General features: G+C 32.6%; 1 protein-coding gene across 5 annotated transcripts in view; it reads left to right on the top strand.

The window, feature by feature from the left end:
* The window catches only part of LOC125072184 (AF4/FMR2 family member lilli), a 208,551-nt gene that overhangs the window by 126,115 nt on the left and 64,559 nt on the right, over positions 1-17,877 (top strand). For all 5 annotated transcript variants that reach the window (XM_047682709.1, XM_047682706.1, XM_047682707.1 and 2 more), the window contains exon 4: positions 782-914. In XM_047682709.1, coding sequence (XP_047538665.1) covers positions 782-914 — 133 coding nt within the window. The remainder of the gene's footprint in view (positions 1-781; positions 915-17,877) is intronic.

Here is a 17,877-nt window from a genome sequence, read left to right as displayed (position 1 = left end):
GTAAGTGTAATATATATCTTTATATACTACATTGTATTTTAAATGTAAAGAAGTAAAATTTGTTTTTTTTTTTCGATTTCAAGCAAAAATGCCATTTCGATATATTATTCCTTTCATTTTATAATAGCTTATAGTTTCAGGGTGGAAATCTTTTTTATACTTAGATAAATAGATACTTATTCCTTCCATAGATACTTATTGACTTTTTATATAAAAGTAGTTAGAGAAGGTTGTAGGCACGGGTGCTGTCCAAGAACGTCGCTGTGATTGTAGCTAATACACAAAAAAAATAACATGTCGCTTCGAAATCGCACAATATTTTTACGTCCAATATATATGAGACGAAGAAATAAAAGATATTCTGTTTATTTATCACACGGTGTCATGAAATTAAATAACTGGGAGTTTTCTGTGAATATTTATTCATGTTTACAATTTGGACAAATAGTATCCGTGATTTTATGGAGTATAAGTTTTTTCTTTTCGTATTGGTAGTAAATTATTATCTCTATTTTCGTATGGTAAGATGAGACTGGTTTGATACAGATCATTTTCTATGTTTATGCGTTTATTAAAGAAAGGTGGTTAATAGGTGTCTAATCGATATTTATCTGTAGGAAACCGCGACGGGGAATTACCTATTTAGACAGTAAATATATGTACTATTTATGTACATTTGATTGCGTTGACTGATTGTGTTGACCTTGACGTTCTTGAGTCTTGTTAAGTGTTTTTTACTACTTTCCTTCCTTTGAATATTAACTCGTTATATTTATTCCAGGTGACAGGCAATAGGGATCGCGTGAGCCAGCAGATCCAGATCAAACTCGGCGACTACAGGCTCGCTCAGACTCTGCTCGACGACCCTAGTAAATCTATCGGAATATGCGCCGAGCCACCCAGCCCTGCTCCCTGTGAGTATTATTACTATTAATAATAATTATGAAAACTTAGCAAACAAAGTTGTATATATCCAAATAGAACAGCTCTGACGTCTGAATTAGCAGAGATCGTGCGTCAGATTTAATTTTTAATAACATTAAGTGTCTGATTGGTCAAAATGTACCATCGGTTTGAAAATAATTAACTAAGTTTTAACACCGATGATCGAAATCGAAATTGAAACACATTACATAATAAATAATAATATTAATAAAAATACAATAAAATAAAATTTAGTCCTAAATCTATGGCGACTTTTAAATCACTTTTCTTAGCGCAAGCATCGTTAGCGGAATTCACGGCTGCATTTACACGTGTACTTGTTATTATGATAATTATTAAATACTATTGTAAACATGTGTTTGTAACATATATTATTATTTTTATTATTAGTAATAAAATTGAACTATAAAGATGAATGCGTATAATAAAAGGAGTAAACTAAAAAAAACTTAACTAACCAATTAAATATAATCTCACTATACTAATACCCATTTATTTAAATATATAACTTAAAAAAAAAACTACTAAACGAATATACAAAGAACTTGTGCTAGAAGAATCAGCGCGTTTACGAGAAGGTTTTATTGTATAAGTAGGTGATCTTCAATTTCACGCGTTTTTAATTTTCGACGTGACAAGCTTAAATTTCAATATCTTGCAAAGTATTCATTGAAATATTAATCACAGATCGGATTTAACGTCAAAGATGTATCATTACCGTTATATATACCTTGAAATTGGGTTGGATTAATATGAAATCAATTTAATATACATATATACCTAACAGGGATGCATCGATACGCCTTTTTGCCGATACGATACCGATACACTTATCGAATAAATAAAGGTAAAATAAATGTAAGTAGACATGTTGATTGTTGGGCTTATTTAAAAAAAATATATATTAAAATAAAACGTTACATACTTGGAAGGTGAATATTGGTAATTAAGCTCAGTAATTAAGGTTCATTAATAAGAGTTCGTAACTGAAAAAACATTTATCAAATTATATTATATGTTTGCAACGAAAATGACAAAACAAGAGGCGCGTTTACATTACTTTTTTAAAATATGTAATTTGAACAGTATCGTTGTATCGGCCAGAAAAATATCGCCGATACCGATATATCGGAAAACTTGCTGTATCGCCGATATATCGGTATCGGTATTGGATGCATCCCTAATATCTAATAACATTAAGTTATTTTAAAATCAAGTAAATATTGCTAAGTGAATTCAGACAATAATGCCCAGTTAAATAGTGGCCGTTTATGATGTTATAACAAAGGTCTCTCTACACAATACAATGAATTCGTTACGGTTGTGTTGCAAACGATTGCGTATTATACATTTTATAGTCCGTCAAAATCAAAATGAGTATTATTTTGTAGACATCGTTTGTAGAAGATTAAATTTTATACAATAAATTTAGTCATTAATGTATTTTACCGTTATTTTTTTATTAATAGATAATATTTCTATTATATGCCTGTTGCATCATAAACGTCAATCGACGGTTATACATATTGTACATAAGACTGTAGCCGTATTTGACTTTGAATGTTACTCTTCTCAACACAAAAAAGTCAGATTTTTTTCAATCGAGTATTGTATTCATTGTGTAGGCGGCTTTGAGCAATTCGTTCGGATCATCTCGGGCAATCGTCGGCCGAATAAAGTGCTAAAATAATGGAAACTGTATAATAAATCCATTTTAAAACCGACCTCGAATTTACAACGTTATTCCGTCTTAAAATATCTTTCAACGTTTCGTTTCGTATCAAGGAGACGTGTTTGAGTATCTCTTAATGATATTCGTATTGCCGCGAATGCGTTTGATGTTATGAAGAGGTCCAAAAATTCCGTGGAAAGGAAAAATCTTAAACTATTTTTCTATTCAATATTTTATTATTTGATACCTTGATTTCATTAAGCTTAACAGATTCGGATGAGTTTTGCCTTGATCATCTATAATTATTATGATATTAGATTCAAACTAGAATAGCCTGCTTGATTATACTTTGGTCTCAAAAAATTAACAACATTACTTAGTATGTGTGTTCCGGTTAGATGGATGAGTGAGCTAGTGTAATCACATGCTGACATAACATCTTAGTTTCACATTCAAGTCAAGGATTAGTTAATATTTCTTATAGCGCCAACGTCTGTGGTGCGCTTACGATCACGTGGTCGATTTGCTCATCCTACGAATCACCAACATCGATACGTGTTTTCTCAACTCACATTTTGCCTGATCCTTGCATACTTTTGAGAAACTTTGCTTTCAAATAGAAATAATAAAAGTTCACCTATTTTACACACAATAACATTTTCTATGATCAAATTTATATTTAGAAGTCTTGCTATGTTCCTCCTCGCTTTTATCTCAGTAAGGAAAGTAAAACGTTGCGTTTTAAATTATATAGTATCTTTAATTCCATGAAATTTTACACTCATCCAAAGAAGTTTCATATAAAAAATGTACCTGCAGTACTTTACTTCCCCACCTACGTTCTTCTGTATCGCGTTATTTATTTTTTGATAACTTGCCAAAAGTGTTATCGCGTCTGACGTTTCAAACTATTGATTTACAAATATAAGCTATGTTTTCGTTGTTGTTTTTCAAGCGTTGTTCGAAATTTGAACATAATTTTGCCGTCAATCATTTATTTTAATTCGTATTTCTAAAGCCTTTAACGAATTAATTTATTTTTTTTACTTTTTTTTATATTTGATTTATTTGCATTGAGTATGAGATGCTTAGTAATCACATAAAAAGGGATTATTTATAAATTTTAATGAGTGTTTTAAAAATTGCTCTAAAGCTTAGTTTAGCTTAGAAAGATATTTTTTATTAATAAAATTCCTCATATTACGACTGCGCCTTGGACCCAACCAACCTTGGGAAATAAGATGTAACTACAGTCACTCTTTAAATTGGAACACAGTAGCGGAGTATTGCTGTTTGGCGCTAAAATATATGATGAGTGGGTGGTAACTACCGAGATGGGCTTGCACAAATCCTACCACCAAGTTTTATTGCAATCAATCCAGTCATGCTATCGTAATTCATACCATTGGCGACAAGTAATATTTACCTGGTATACATATAAATATATTAAATTTAAACAAATTATGCGCTTTAGATTGTTGTAAAGGAAAGTAATACTTACGACTATATTTCGTAACGGTAACGGTATAGTTTGATGATACAAAGGACTTCTTAAATTTTTGTGTAAAATTGATTCGCAATAACAAAACAAAATTAAAAATATATGTATCTAGGTCGTTAGCGACTTTGTTTCAAAATCTAAATATCATCTATTAAGATAAAACAATTTCTTTACCAAGAGGCTATATGAAATCTCTCAATACTCGTAAGTATATAACAAGATTCGTTTGATCACAGCTCGCAGTCGCGTCGGACGTTCCTCTCAAAGGGTTCAAAGATTCCCGAACTTGTTCAAGCAGAAATTCGATTTAATTCCTTAGCAACTTTAAGGCGTACCCGTACATACTCCGAGCCTATGATGTTCTTAGGGTAAGGACGGAAATATTTAATATCATTTAATTTTTTTTTTACTGCTCGTTCAATTTATCAAATTCTTTCTCTCAGACTGTAAAAAAGCTATATTAAGGCCCGTCTTCTGAGAAACGATTTGAGTTATTAAATATCAATTAATATTTTCTCGATCAACCAAATCCAAATATATTTAATTTAACTACTAAAATCCTTAGTTTTGCAAGTACTTTTGAACAGCCAAGCCTTATGTTAATAAAAACTCACGATTATATATATATATATATATATACTAATATAATAATGAGGTAAAAATTGTTTAATTGTATTTTAGGGGTAATCTCTCGGAAACTAATGATACGAGTGATTTTTTTTTCCTTGGTAGAAAGTTACATTATTCCTAAGTGCTATATGGTATAAATTATGTTTATATCATACGGTTTTCTTCATGAATAAATTGCACCCGCGCGAAGCCGTGGCGTTTGACTAGCATAAACATATATTTATTAAACGGCTTTCAAAGTATATCCACCCTCAGTATTAATGACTAGTGAGTATTACTCTAGTTGAATTACAAAATTGATATTGCATGAAGGTATGTCTCATAGCACGCGTAAAAACTTATTGTGTAACGATAAATCGTGTAGGAAAGCTTAACGCCCGCGCCGCACTCGCAACTATGAGATTTATAATGTTTTTAGTTCGTCGCTCATCTAGTTTAATTACAAGAACTATAAAATGTTTACATACATGTGTTTGCTAACACACCGATTATTTACTTTACCTAAATATTAGTGTTGTTTTTTTTTTTTTTTTATAAATAAATGCGTTAAGGAATTTGTTCTATGAGTCTTTGTGGTTACCATGGTGACAGCTATATTCGTGTTTAGTTTCTTCGGATCTGAGAGTTCCCAGTGAACATGGACGGATAAACATTCGTGAATAAAACGCTTTACATTGCGCTGCAAAGTTTTTATATCTTTCGAGATTACACACAGGGAAGATAATTTTGCGGCATTACCATAACAAAGGCTGAGTTATTTTATACGCGGTCGCGCGGCTGCTGCGCGAATCTTCAATTTTTCAGGTGAAACAAAAAAGAAATGCTATCCGTGGCCCGTCTCGAGGACCCTATTTGCATAATGGCTCATTTGAGATATTCATACCTCGTGTATTTGTGTAAGGCTTTGTGTTCTGTAATTCATGATCACTTGTCATTGTTTTCATATTTAACTATCATAAATAGTATATCATAATTATTTATAATAATTGTATGGTGTATAGCTAATGTCCGAGAAAACTAAATTGTGTCATTTAGTTTATTTATTACGAAAGGTTATATATATATAGAGATCATATTATAGCATTACGTCACGACCCCAAGGGGCGCAAAGGCAATGCGGGGGAACCCTCGCGGAGCAACCAATATATAAAAATCAATCGTAATATTGCATGGCAAGATAAATATTGTTTGGTACGTCTTAGCTTTATCAAGCTGTTTGTCATTAATGGAACACGCGACAGTAGCTGTCAATCAAATACTTGCCTTCATTTATTTAGAATTTTAGAATATCGCGTGTTCATTAATATAGTACAAAAAGTAACCGTACAATGACTAGCGTTTTTATATAAAATTATCTATTCTCGTATAATAAAACTTAATCTAATTAACTTACCCGAAAATATATTAATTTTAGTGTCACGCCATACAAAGACAAAGGCGTCTGTTAAATTTTAAAAGGAGGCAATTCTGTACGCATTTTTTATGTAACGATTTATTGGCAGCGCCTCTGGCGATGTATGTTGTGGCGTGCCGCGCTAATAAATGATTCAGCGTGTCGTTCTCGGAGGATTGTCACGTTGATGACACGTCACGTCAATTGTGACGTGTCTAATGCATATATCGTGTCGATGAACAATCTGGTTCTGCTTCCAGATCTAAAATGGCTATATTTGCTTAGTTTTTCGTTTGAGTTTTAAGTCGAATTTTGATTACACAGTTAAAAAATATATGATAGATCGAAATAATCATTTATCTAATATTCAGTAACCTATTTAAATAGTATATAAAATATTTTACGACAAAATCGTCAAGCTCATCTAGATTTAACCAATCGTTTCAGACATAAGCAATGATCGTCGTATTATTTCCAATATGTGAAAAATTACTTTCATGATAAAGATCGTGAGGTGCGACCGCGCGACGTTCTAATAAATGATTCAACGCATTTTTCGTAAAATATTGTCACGCTGATGTCACGTCACCTCATACTACGCTGTCCACGCTTCACCTATTTACAACCTTCAACCTCGTCCTACATTAACGTGTTAACTTATTGTTATTTCGGTGGGAGTAAGTTTTTTGTCACGGCGCTGAAATTATATACCGCCTTTCAATTCTATTCTGACGTTAGTTAAGACATTTTCATAATGCTATATAGAGTTTCTTTAAAATCTAATGTTTTAATTGGTTCTCGTACATTAAGAAAATCATGCAATATCTGTTTATATTCTGATTACATTAATTTAATAAGTATTTTTTAAAATGTTTTTTATATATTTTATGTGCGTATATTCTCCTTTGAGTATTACGGAAACCTTATCCGAAAGATGGTAATAAGCAAGCCTTTGACAAATTATCAGATTCTGAAAATACTGTACACACAATTGTATCCGTATGAGTAAAATAGTTTGTAAATGATCCGCAGCTGGGCTAAGGCCTTCTTGACTTTTTTTTGGAGACGGTTGGAGCTTATTCTCCCACTCTGCTCTTATACAGGTTGATGGCACACATGGCAGATTTTCACCCTGACAGGTTTTTATGCGATGTTTTCCTTCACCGCACGCACGAGATCAATTATAAACAAAAATAATATAACCACATGAAAATAAAGCGGGAGGAAGTCCATTAGTGGGACTTGTCTGGTTTAGAACATGCCGTATGATTAAGAATAAAATAAATAGACGCACCAGTCCGACAAATGAGTCACCTGACGGCATGTCGTCCATAGACGTTGCCACTGTAAAAAGTATAAACCATTCGTAGCACCGTCGATGCGACGCCAACCATATGTTATAACTGAGAACTAAGTTGTTAATTGCGTTCATTGTGCCTGTAATTACACTGGCTCACTCACCCTTTAAACCGGAACAGAGCGATACAAAGTAGGCATTTCTGTTTGGCGGTAGAATAATTGGTGAGCGAATGTAAACGGGCAAGCTATATTACTAGTATAAATATATATTATTGCTTTAATATAGTACAGCTTTGTATGTTTTAATAATAGCTCAGATATTTATATGCGTGATATATAACATCTGGTTGCATTAAGATAATAAATAATTCAACGTACTCTTACAGCGCTGTCTTTTATAGCTCGTAATATTATCACAGACGCTTAGAATAATTATGTGTTGTTAATGTTATTAAATTTAATTGTAAATATTTAATTTTTGTAACATTTTATTAGTTTCGAAACAAATCTAGGAAGTCGATTTTTATTTTTTTTCTATTTGAAACTTTGGTACCATCTAAGCGATTTGATGACGGAGCCGGATGTATATTGTAGGCTATTCAATAGCTTATTAGCAAAACTCGTTTGGGCCATTTATATAGATATTACAATTATGATTATAAATAACGTATATAATAAGCATGATTATTTACAATACAAATATAATAAGCATAATAATTACACTATTATGATTCGATTCAAATACCAGAGAATACGGATCGTGATGAAATTAAATAACAACGAATGTGTTTTATCACGATATGAAACTCAACCTTGTTCCTGAGTATTTATTAAATCGTCTTAAATGAATAATATAATAGATTTGAGTCGAATTATATAATTGAAACACGATTGCAGCCAAAATAGTCTTAGAATTAAAAGCCTGATTGTGCGAGTACTTAAACTATTGTTTGAGGTATTATTCGAGAATAATTTCATGGAACTAGCTAATATCTTAAAAGCAACGGTCCTCACCTTAAGAATAAAGCTATAAAAGAGCCCTATAAAACCTATAATGATTGTATCCCGGAGTAAATAATAGACACGAAGAAACTGCTATCTAAGGCTGACAGTCCAGAGGATATGTTGCGCTATACATTGTCTGGAAATGGTAGTCAATGGTATCTGTCAAAACCGACACGTCTTATATCGTTTAATAACAAACATTTGTTAATAGACCCTATCTCTTTTAAAAGGAATAAAAAGAAGCTATTTAATACAAGTGATAGAAGCAAGACAACACTTGCGTCAGCAACGTTTCTCTAACGTTATAAATATAAATTTATGTTCAATGGAGTCCGCCGCAAAATTCATAGACACGAATCAAAATATACTTTTATGATAGCGTGTTCTTTGTAGTAACTTGCAGCCTAATACATTCGAAAAAATATAATTTTATTACGTTTATAGAATATGCTATTTGTGAAATAAGAGGAATCTTAAAATACCTTTAAAGTTCTATGCTCATCACGAAATATGGAAATATATATTACAAGCAACGCTATGTCTCCACTATAAGATCAGACTTATTTACGTTTATACGACTCGAGTCAGCTCTTAATTAAACCGGTTCTGAACGGACACTTTTAGACGAGTCCTTTGATGGGTCTCAAATTATACATGCAAAACGGTCGAAGTCGGATCGTGCCGATTGTTATAGTAGGTTAGTACTAATGTTTATGAGATTTCGTAACTAGATGTTCTTAAATAATTAATAGAATCTCGAGAGATGAAAGAAAAATGTATCGTTACGAAGTCAATTTAAATATATCTATGAAAACGGCTGTTGGTATATGTGTTTGAGATTAAATAGACTGCAACACCCTTCGACCGATTACCATGAAAGTTAGCATACAAATGTTTTTGGAACGAGGTTCTTTAACGCGGCTTACGGTAGTGAACTGGCAGAAATCGTCACGTAAGGAAAAGGCGTTATTGGGGCGACCTTTTCCTCTTTGTCTCACTCTACTATATACAGTTTTATATAACTTTAAAATTGCTTAAACTATTTTTTTGTTGACTGGACACCTTAGGAATGAGATTATCGCCTCCAAGGTGCTTCAAATCAAAAATATATTACATGAAAAAAACAAAATCTATATATATACATGTATATCCCACTGAGTTTCTTTCGCTAGTTCTTCTCAGGTCCGAGGTATTAAATTCCGAACCAGTGGTAGATTTTTGGCTATCAATAAGCAAGTGTAAACACTTCTATATTTAATGAAGATTTTTGACTTTGACTTTGTTATTGTTTATTCATGTTTAATTTATTTAATTGTATCCGTTATTTAGTACATAACATATAGCGAAAGTAACTTAGTTCCAATCAGATGTCCCACGATACCACTCTTTTTTTTCATGGAAATAGTTTTTAGACTATTTTCGTTGTCGTAACTCGCCGCTACATCGACTCTCTTCCCTTCATCAGCTTCTATATGGTTAAACTGATTACTGTACCGATTGGTACACATTCATATACACCGACCGGACAAATTTACCGGATTTTTCTGGTATATATTAATGAATATAAGTAAAAGGGAAAACTAAAACATCTATGTTTTAGTTTCCCTTTTACTATTCGATTTAAAAATTAAATGCTTCCTTGCATTGAGTTTACAAAGGACAATTTGTATGCATTTTACTTTGTTCTTTAATAAATCGTCTTAAGGAACTGTCCGCCAGGTCTCCATTTAGAAATGTCATGGACTAAGTCTTAATTATTTCATTACGGTGCAATATTTGCAGGATGTTGTTGTAATACAACTTATGAGCTCTTTATGATAATCAAAATTAATATGTTAGATATGATTTCATTTAATGATAATATGAAAATTTATGGTATCTCATTGACTTCCCTATAATTTTTCAATAGCGTTTCAATCTTATTATTTTCTCAGCCAATAGCCAAATAAAGCATAAAGTTTTGTATTTACCACCCGGACTAGTAGCTCGTGAGCAACTAAAAACAGTTACACAGACATCTTATATGTATAATAGTATAAATGTTAAGATGTATCACGTCACGTCGCAGTACCGGTGTTAATTAAAAAAAAAAACATATTTTATTGTATTAATATTTACACACAAGCATTTTAGAAATATAATTCATGTTTAAGAAAAAAATCTTTCATCGAGGCAATGATTTCACATCACGCACACATACGTACAAATATAAAATACGTGAGATGAATTTTTATATCATAAACTTTATATTACTTTGGGCGTACTTTTTATATATATATATTTATTTATAACGGAAAAACAACATAATGTCGAGGATAAGGAAGAAATTTTAGTTGAAACCTTGTCCTAATTGACAATTAGCTTCTCTATACAATGTCACAGATAAGTAAACAAATAAACAGAAACAAGTATTCAAAGTACGGCTTTGAACGGCTTCAAAACTCGGTCAGGAGGACATCATTATTATAAGTATATATATATATATATACTTATAAAATATAATGTCCTGACTGACTATTAAAGTTAGGTGCATGGAAAATTGGGTGTAGGATCGTGTTATTGAGTTTTATTCTAGCTTATAATTCTAGCCCTAAGGGGGTGAAATTGGGATCGAGAGTTTGTATGGAAGTTTAGGGGTTAGTCGGCATGCGTTAGGTTTAAAAAGTGCATCTACCTTGAAGTTCAAGCTAGCTCCATGTACCAACTTTCATCAAAAACGGTTCACTAGTTTGGCAGTGCAACAGACAGAAAAACAGAGTTAGTTTTGTGATTATTTGTTACTAAATCATGCAAAAACAATTGAACGGGTTTGTTAAAATTTAGCGCTTTGTCTTCGTGATTATTATTAAACTTTATTGCACACATGATCAATCAAGGAGTAAACTTTAATAAATAAAAAATGATTGCACAGGGCGGACTTACCTCAATAACGCACGCCTGCCTTTGTAGTACCTACTGAGAGGAGAATATCAAACAGATACATAAGCTTTTAGCAAAATTAAAATGACTTCAAATTAAAAAGTATTTTATTATCCGGAATCTTATATATTAATAAAAACAAAAGGACATTTTAAATTATGTCTAGCGTAACGGGCGCGTAACAGCTGAGATGTATTACGGGTATCAGCCTTGGATGGATAGTGTGTCGCCTTGACCGAGACATGGAGACACTGCCGTATACGTAGAGACATAAACATCGACCGCTCATAACATTATTATACTTATAATATCATTGAAGGTAAACAACTGCACTAAGAATAAATAAAATTTACTATCTTAATATATTCCTTATTAATTGTGAATATTTAATTTGAGTGGTGTTTCGTTATGTTGTATTTTTAAATGATTTAATTATGTTTTTTAATTTTCCAATTTTCTCATTACCTGAAATAATTTGCCCAGTATTGGGACATTGGGGTATTTCTGTAACTGTACCTGTAATGAGATCAGTGATGAAAATTTAAGTACTTTCGTGAGTTAATTCGGTTTTAGACGAATAATTTAATTTATTGATACAAATAAAGTATAACACGATAAATAATAATCGCATCGCAGTAATCTGTCGACTGACGCTTTATACGGCAGCGGGAAAGCGTTTCTCATAAATATTTCATTTAAATCCAAATCGTATTCGAGCCTGACTTATTAAAATAATCCCGGCGCCTACTCGGCCTTTTTTTCCGCTAGATAATTTCAAATAAGAAAGTTGTAAATTTTGTTACGGAGTTTTTTATAACTTCCATGGTCATGCAGATCTTGTGTTGACTGTCTGCATCACCTGAGCGAATAATTTAGCGCTTGTAATTAATACTTTTCTAACGAGAAATGTTGTTATTGGGGCTTCGTACAGGCCCGTCTAGGTAGGTATCGATCACTCATCAGATATTCTACCGCCAAACAGCAGTACTCGGTATTGTTGTGTTCCGGTTTGAAAGGTGAGTAAGCTAGTGTAACTAGGGACATAACATCTTATTTCCCAAGGTTGGTAGCTCATTGGCGATGTAAGGAATAGTATATTTCTTACAACACCATTGTCTACGGGCGGTGGTGACTACTTAACATCAGATGGTCCATTTGCTCTACCAACGCGCGACGTATACCATAAAAAAAATGTTAACGTGTCCAGATTGTAACTGTAAAGGGTCTCCCCAGTGCTATCCGTTATCATCTATTATAATTCGTTTTCTGTTTATTTGTGTTAATACATGTAACTTATCATTTGGTAAAGTAAAATAATAATATTTAAAGGCCGGGTATGCACTTCCTTATTCTTAAATTCGAGTCGAATTAATTTGTATAATTTTAAAAAGTACTTTTTCGTATGTATGTAAATTCTACTTACGTAACCGCGACCTTGCTTTAATTATGGTCGCTGTCAAAGCAATTTAACCTTGAAAAAATTTTTACTGTTTTAAATCATAATCTTATGCCCTAATATAATCGATTAAAAGGAACGATTCTATATTCGGTTAAGATTGCTATAAAACGTCACACAATCATTACATAATATAGGTACATACCATAAGCAGCCTGTAAATTTCCCACTGCTGGGGGAGGAGAAGGTTTGGAGCATATTTCACCACGCTGCTCCAATGCGGGTTGGTGGAATACACATGTGGCAGAATTTCCTTGCAAATATGTTACAGGGCTTTGTAACGTAATTGAAAGGAATATAACATACGGCTTATTAACCATACAATCACTAAATCTTAATGTCCTTTTATGTACACCCGCTTATAAAATTCCATGATAATCGGTTGAGTAGTTAAGACGTGAAAGCGGAACGAACAAGCAAACTCACTTTCTCATTTGTAATATTATGTTAGAATTAGGATTATTGTCCACAAAAAGTTACGCTATGCAATCCCGCAAATTCCAATTCAATCGCACGATTTATGATGAATCCGTATCGAATAAACTTTTGATAACGACACAGAGAACAATATCTAAAGTAGAACACGTTGCACGAGATTGTACTACTTGACGCTATGTAATTATATATCCGGTGGAAGGTCAGCATTATAGCGGAACATAAATGAATGTCAAGGGTGAGCGCTGCACGTCAAGATGTGAACGAAATAAATTATGAGTGTTGGTGACTGACGCAAGAGGTCATTGCAAAACTGCTGCAATCAGAAATGAGGTTATCATAAACCACCGTAGTTCTAAATTACAGCCGTGATATTCCACTGTCTTCAAAAACCTCCTCCACGTTCAAAGACAACATTTGACGTTTAAGCGAAAATGTATTACTTACAAAATGACACAAGCGGCATTGAAAATCTTAAAGCTCTAGTGCAATAATCAGTTTAATTACTACTTTGCCGAGCTTACGTCATTTCCTACGTTTTAGATATATTATTGAAAATGATTCAGTGCAATAAATGTAGTATAATAAAGCAGATAGTTTCTGGAAATGTTAGTCATATCTACGGTGAGTCATGAGTCATACTAGAAGTCGGTCAGATTTATAATTTCTGATTCGATAAATACGAAACGAATAACTATAACCGCGTTATTTAAACAAACCTAAGCAAGCGACTGGTTGAAATATTGCTCTGTGTTCTTATATCTCACTCACCTTTACATATTTCAAGACATAGTTAAATATTTATCACTAGTAACGAAATATATACGAGTAGATGGATACTCTCCTGTAATTTGTAGAGCGCCGATGTTGCTATAAGCTGGATGCATACCATGTACTGTACCGATGATGTACCCTCAAGCTTTGATGACAATATTTATAGAACATACAATTATTCATAATGATAAATGGCTAGTAGACACTACATTAAACAGTTGGTCTTAATCAATGAAAGATGTAGTAACATCTACGTATAACCTTAGAATGGTTTTTCTTTATTCTAGAAATATTATTTCGAATTTTTAATGTTTCGCTAGACGCAACGTTAAAGAAACTTCTCTCATATAAATCTCCTCGTAAAATTACTAGCAAAGGTTCGTTTTGTTCAAAGAGATGTGTAACTAACTCGGGCGATACTAAGGGTGTGTGCGTAGTGGCATCACGGGCGGGTGGAACGTCGGCCGTGAAGCCGTTATTATATAAATGAAATATAATTCTAACATTGACCCATTTGTCTATTCTATTAATAGACAAATACCTAGTATAATATACGACTCAAAGTAGAATTACTTGAATGATAAAAATAACAAGGTTTGTGTTCGTATTTCTATACACATGGCACACTGGCCGTAATTGGACTTTATAAATCCCAAATATATGTCATATTTATGTTGCAAGTTTTTATTAATACAGCGAATCTGATTTACTTATTATTATCAATTTATTATATATAGTAACAGTGAAATAAGTAATCTTACAATGTGATTACTTTATTAGATACATTTTTCTTGTAATAGTAGTTTTATTGCTTTAATGAGAAAACATTTATCTCATATTATGGAGGTTTGGAGTTATTCGTGTTTTCCAGTGTGAAAGAGATACATGTAGGATTCATCGCATGGCGAGAGGTATATAAAATATACAAATTAGTCATATGAAAACTGAGGTGTACTAGATTATTTTCAAACCCGTTATAGTCGTTTAAGATCTCATATTCCATCAAATCCAATCAAATTCCTTTATTTAATGTCGAAGCATTACACTTACTTATTGAATGTCAAATATCTATACGTCTGTTAAAGATAATGAGATGATACTATTTTTTTAGTTCGAATGAACTAAGGCTTCCAAGAGTGTCGACCAGTATACTGGAAATATTGCAGCTTGTAATAATAAATGTATCGTTATAAAATGTATGTATAATGTTGTTTAGGTAAATTTTTCTCGCCGTCGCTCATTCACAGTGCTCCCACCTCGCTTAATTCCCCGGATCCGCCACGATATAATGAGAGTAAATAAAACAAGCGACCACCGACCGCTGAAACGCTTCATAACCGTCGACTTTTTTACTCGGCGGCTTATTATTTCACTCTGTAGCACTTTTGAATGAGATTCGCTCGGCTTTGGGATATATCGTTTTGCTTACCTTTCTTTCGTCTACGTGTGGTTTTTTAATCGACTTTTTTCATTAAGATTATGTACAAAAGTAACACGACTAAATTTTTATTAATTTTTTTAATTGCTATATTCTCATTTTTATTTTAAACTTATATAGAAAATAGAATGTTTAAAACTTAGGTTTAACTAGCTCGTTGACAAACTTTTATCTATTTATAGTGTAATATAAGAAATGTATATAATGTATATATTATAAGTTTCGATATTACATATATCACTAGATACTTTAAAAAGAACCAATTATGTAATAATAAAAATATTATGTCCAATCAAGGCTCATTTGTAGTTCGAATAAATGTAGTTTTTTCAAGTATCATTGTCCAGACTCGCAATAAAAACTCAGGTCGTTCGACGATGATGTCTAAATAAAACGGATTCCACACGGATGCTATTAAAAGCGCAACAATCGAGAGACAAGTCAATTTGCGAACGCTTCGCGTTGTGTGCGGTTGTCAACGTGGATTACAGTGCAGCGATTTGCTCGGAGCTACGTACACCATGCTCCCGAACTTTGTTAGACTACTTCGATGTTTATAAATATTAAAACGAGATCTCTGCATAGCGGTAACTCGGAAATCGAATATGAAACTCGATTTGAAAGTTATATAAATAATTCGATTTTTGAATGTTTCAAGCTGTAAATTTAGAAGACGCGATTGTTTTATTTTTGTTGTTACTTATAAAAGAAGATTAAATGATGGTTCAGCACTCAAAGACATTGGATCACTGTAAAATACATTAACTACTATTACACTTGAAATTTTATGTATGTCGTTATAACATATATATTATGTCGTCCTCTGTTCCTTAATTCCACTGGCTCACTATTCTTATTAACCAGAACACGGCGTTACAAAATATTGGTGTTTGATGGTAGAACTATTGATGAGCAGAGTTACAAATCAAACCCAGCTACCACCTTCTAACCTGATACGAGTTTTGTTCATAATTATAAATCTTAAACTATTGTCACTAATCTTTAAACGCTCTTTCATAAATAAGAGATTAAATCGCAACTTCTTTTTTAAATTTCCTTTGTACAGGACCAACTTTGTAGACCAATCAAAACGAATCACTATTCAAGTGAACTCTTTCGAGTCATTTTGTATCGCCATTTACAAGATTAAATTCAATGCATGCAATGCATTCATCCTACCGAAAAGAAACGGCAAGACTCTTAGATTCCTTAGTAAAGTAACATGTATGAATTTTAGAAAATTTAATGTATATAATTGTTCCATTGTATTTTGCTACATTAATACATAATAATAATTTAAATTTAATCTAATAACAACATCGAAAATTCTCCGTCCGTCAGTGCGCCACTCGAAGAGATAGATTATATCAACATGTGGACTTTTCAAAGAACTGTCTTCGAAAAGTGAACAAGTTTGCGAGCGCGGATCGTCATGAAAAACTTTTCATTTGATTTTCATAAAATTTATAGAGTTGACGTTTGTAGAAAGTTTATACGTTCGTATACTGTATGCCAGCTCTGAGCTATTATTTATTGTTAAGTATTATATCTGAAATATTGTAGTTTATTTTTGTATCTAAACTATAAATTTGTATGTCGTCGTTATGAAAGCCAAGTTGAATCTATAAAAATTGCTAAAGTGGATGTAGTTAAGTGGGCTTAAGATACCACTATTACGTACCATTCAATTTTGTAGTCTTCCAAGAGGGACAAATGATTGGAACAAGTACCTACTACCGATTTTTAATTTGTATAACCAACCCGAATTGGAACTGCGTGGTGGTATAATCACACACTATCTTCTAAAGAGGATCTTTGTCCATCATTAGAACACTCAACGTTTTTTTCACAATCTTGTTAAGGAAAACGATACAAAGGTAGAAGAAATAATGTTCTAAATACGCGTTAATATACCTTTATTGTACCCAATGTGAGAAAGAAACACTCAGGTCCAGTTGTGTTCTAATCGGGTTAGAATTATATGGCCTACATTATCAGTCTTGTCTTCTTATCCGATTTAGTTGAGACGGCGCACTATTTTATACATCCTTACCAGGAAGAGTGAGGGAGAAAGATGTTATGGCAGACTAACATCAACCAGCTCTGGGAATGCTTTTGTTGATTTGGTTACCGGTATAAAGTTTTTCAAGAAGTGAAGCGCTGACTGCAACAGTATCCAATAGTCGATTCATATGATCCAGGCGTGGGTGTTGAGATTGAATCGGATGCTATTCAGTCAGAACCACACGGATTAATAAAGTCTCAAGTGTAATATAATTATCGTATAATTGAAACTGTCAATGTTAAATATACGTACATTTAATTTCTAAGTAAAACATTGCAACGGTTTTACTTTCGTAAACAAACTAACAGATGTCTTCTTGTATTATTATAATATGTAGCATCTGCA

This window comes from Vanessa atalanta, chromosome 21, assembly GCF_905147765.1.
Source record: "Vanessa atalanta chromosome 21, ilVanAtal1.2, whole genome shotgun sequence".
Lineage (NCBI taxonomy): Eukaryota > Metazoa > Arthropoda > Insecta > Lepidoptera > Nymphalidae > Vanessa > Vanessa atalanta.
The sequence above is the reverse complement of the archived record's forward strand: the minus strand, read 5'-3'. Positions and strand labels throughout refer to the sequence as shown.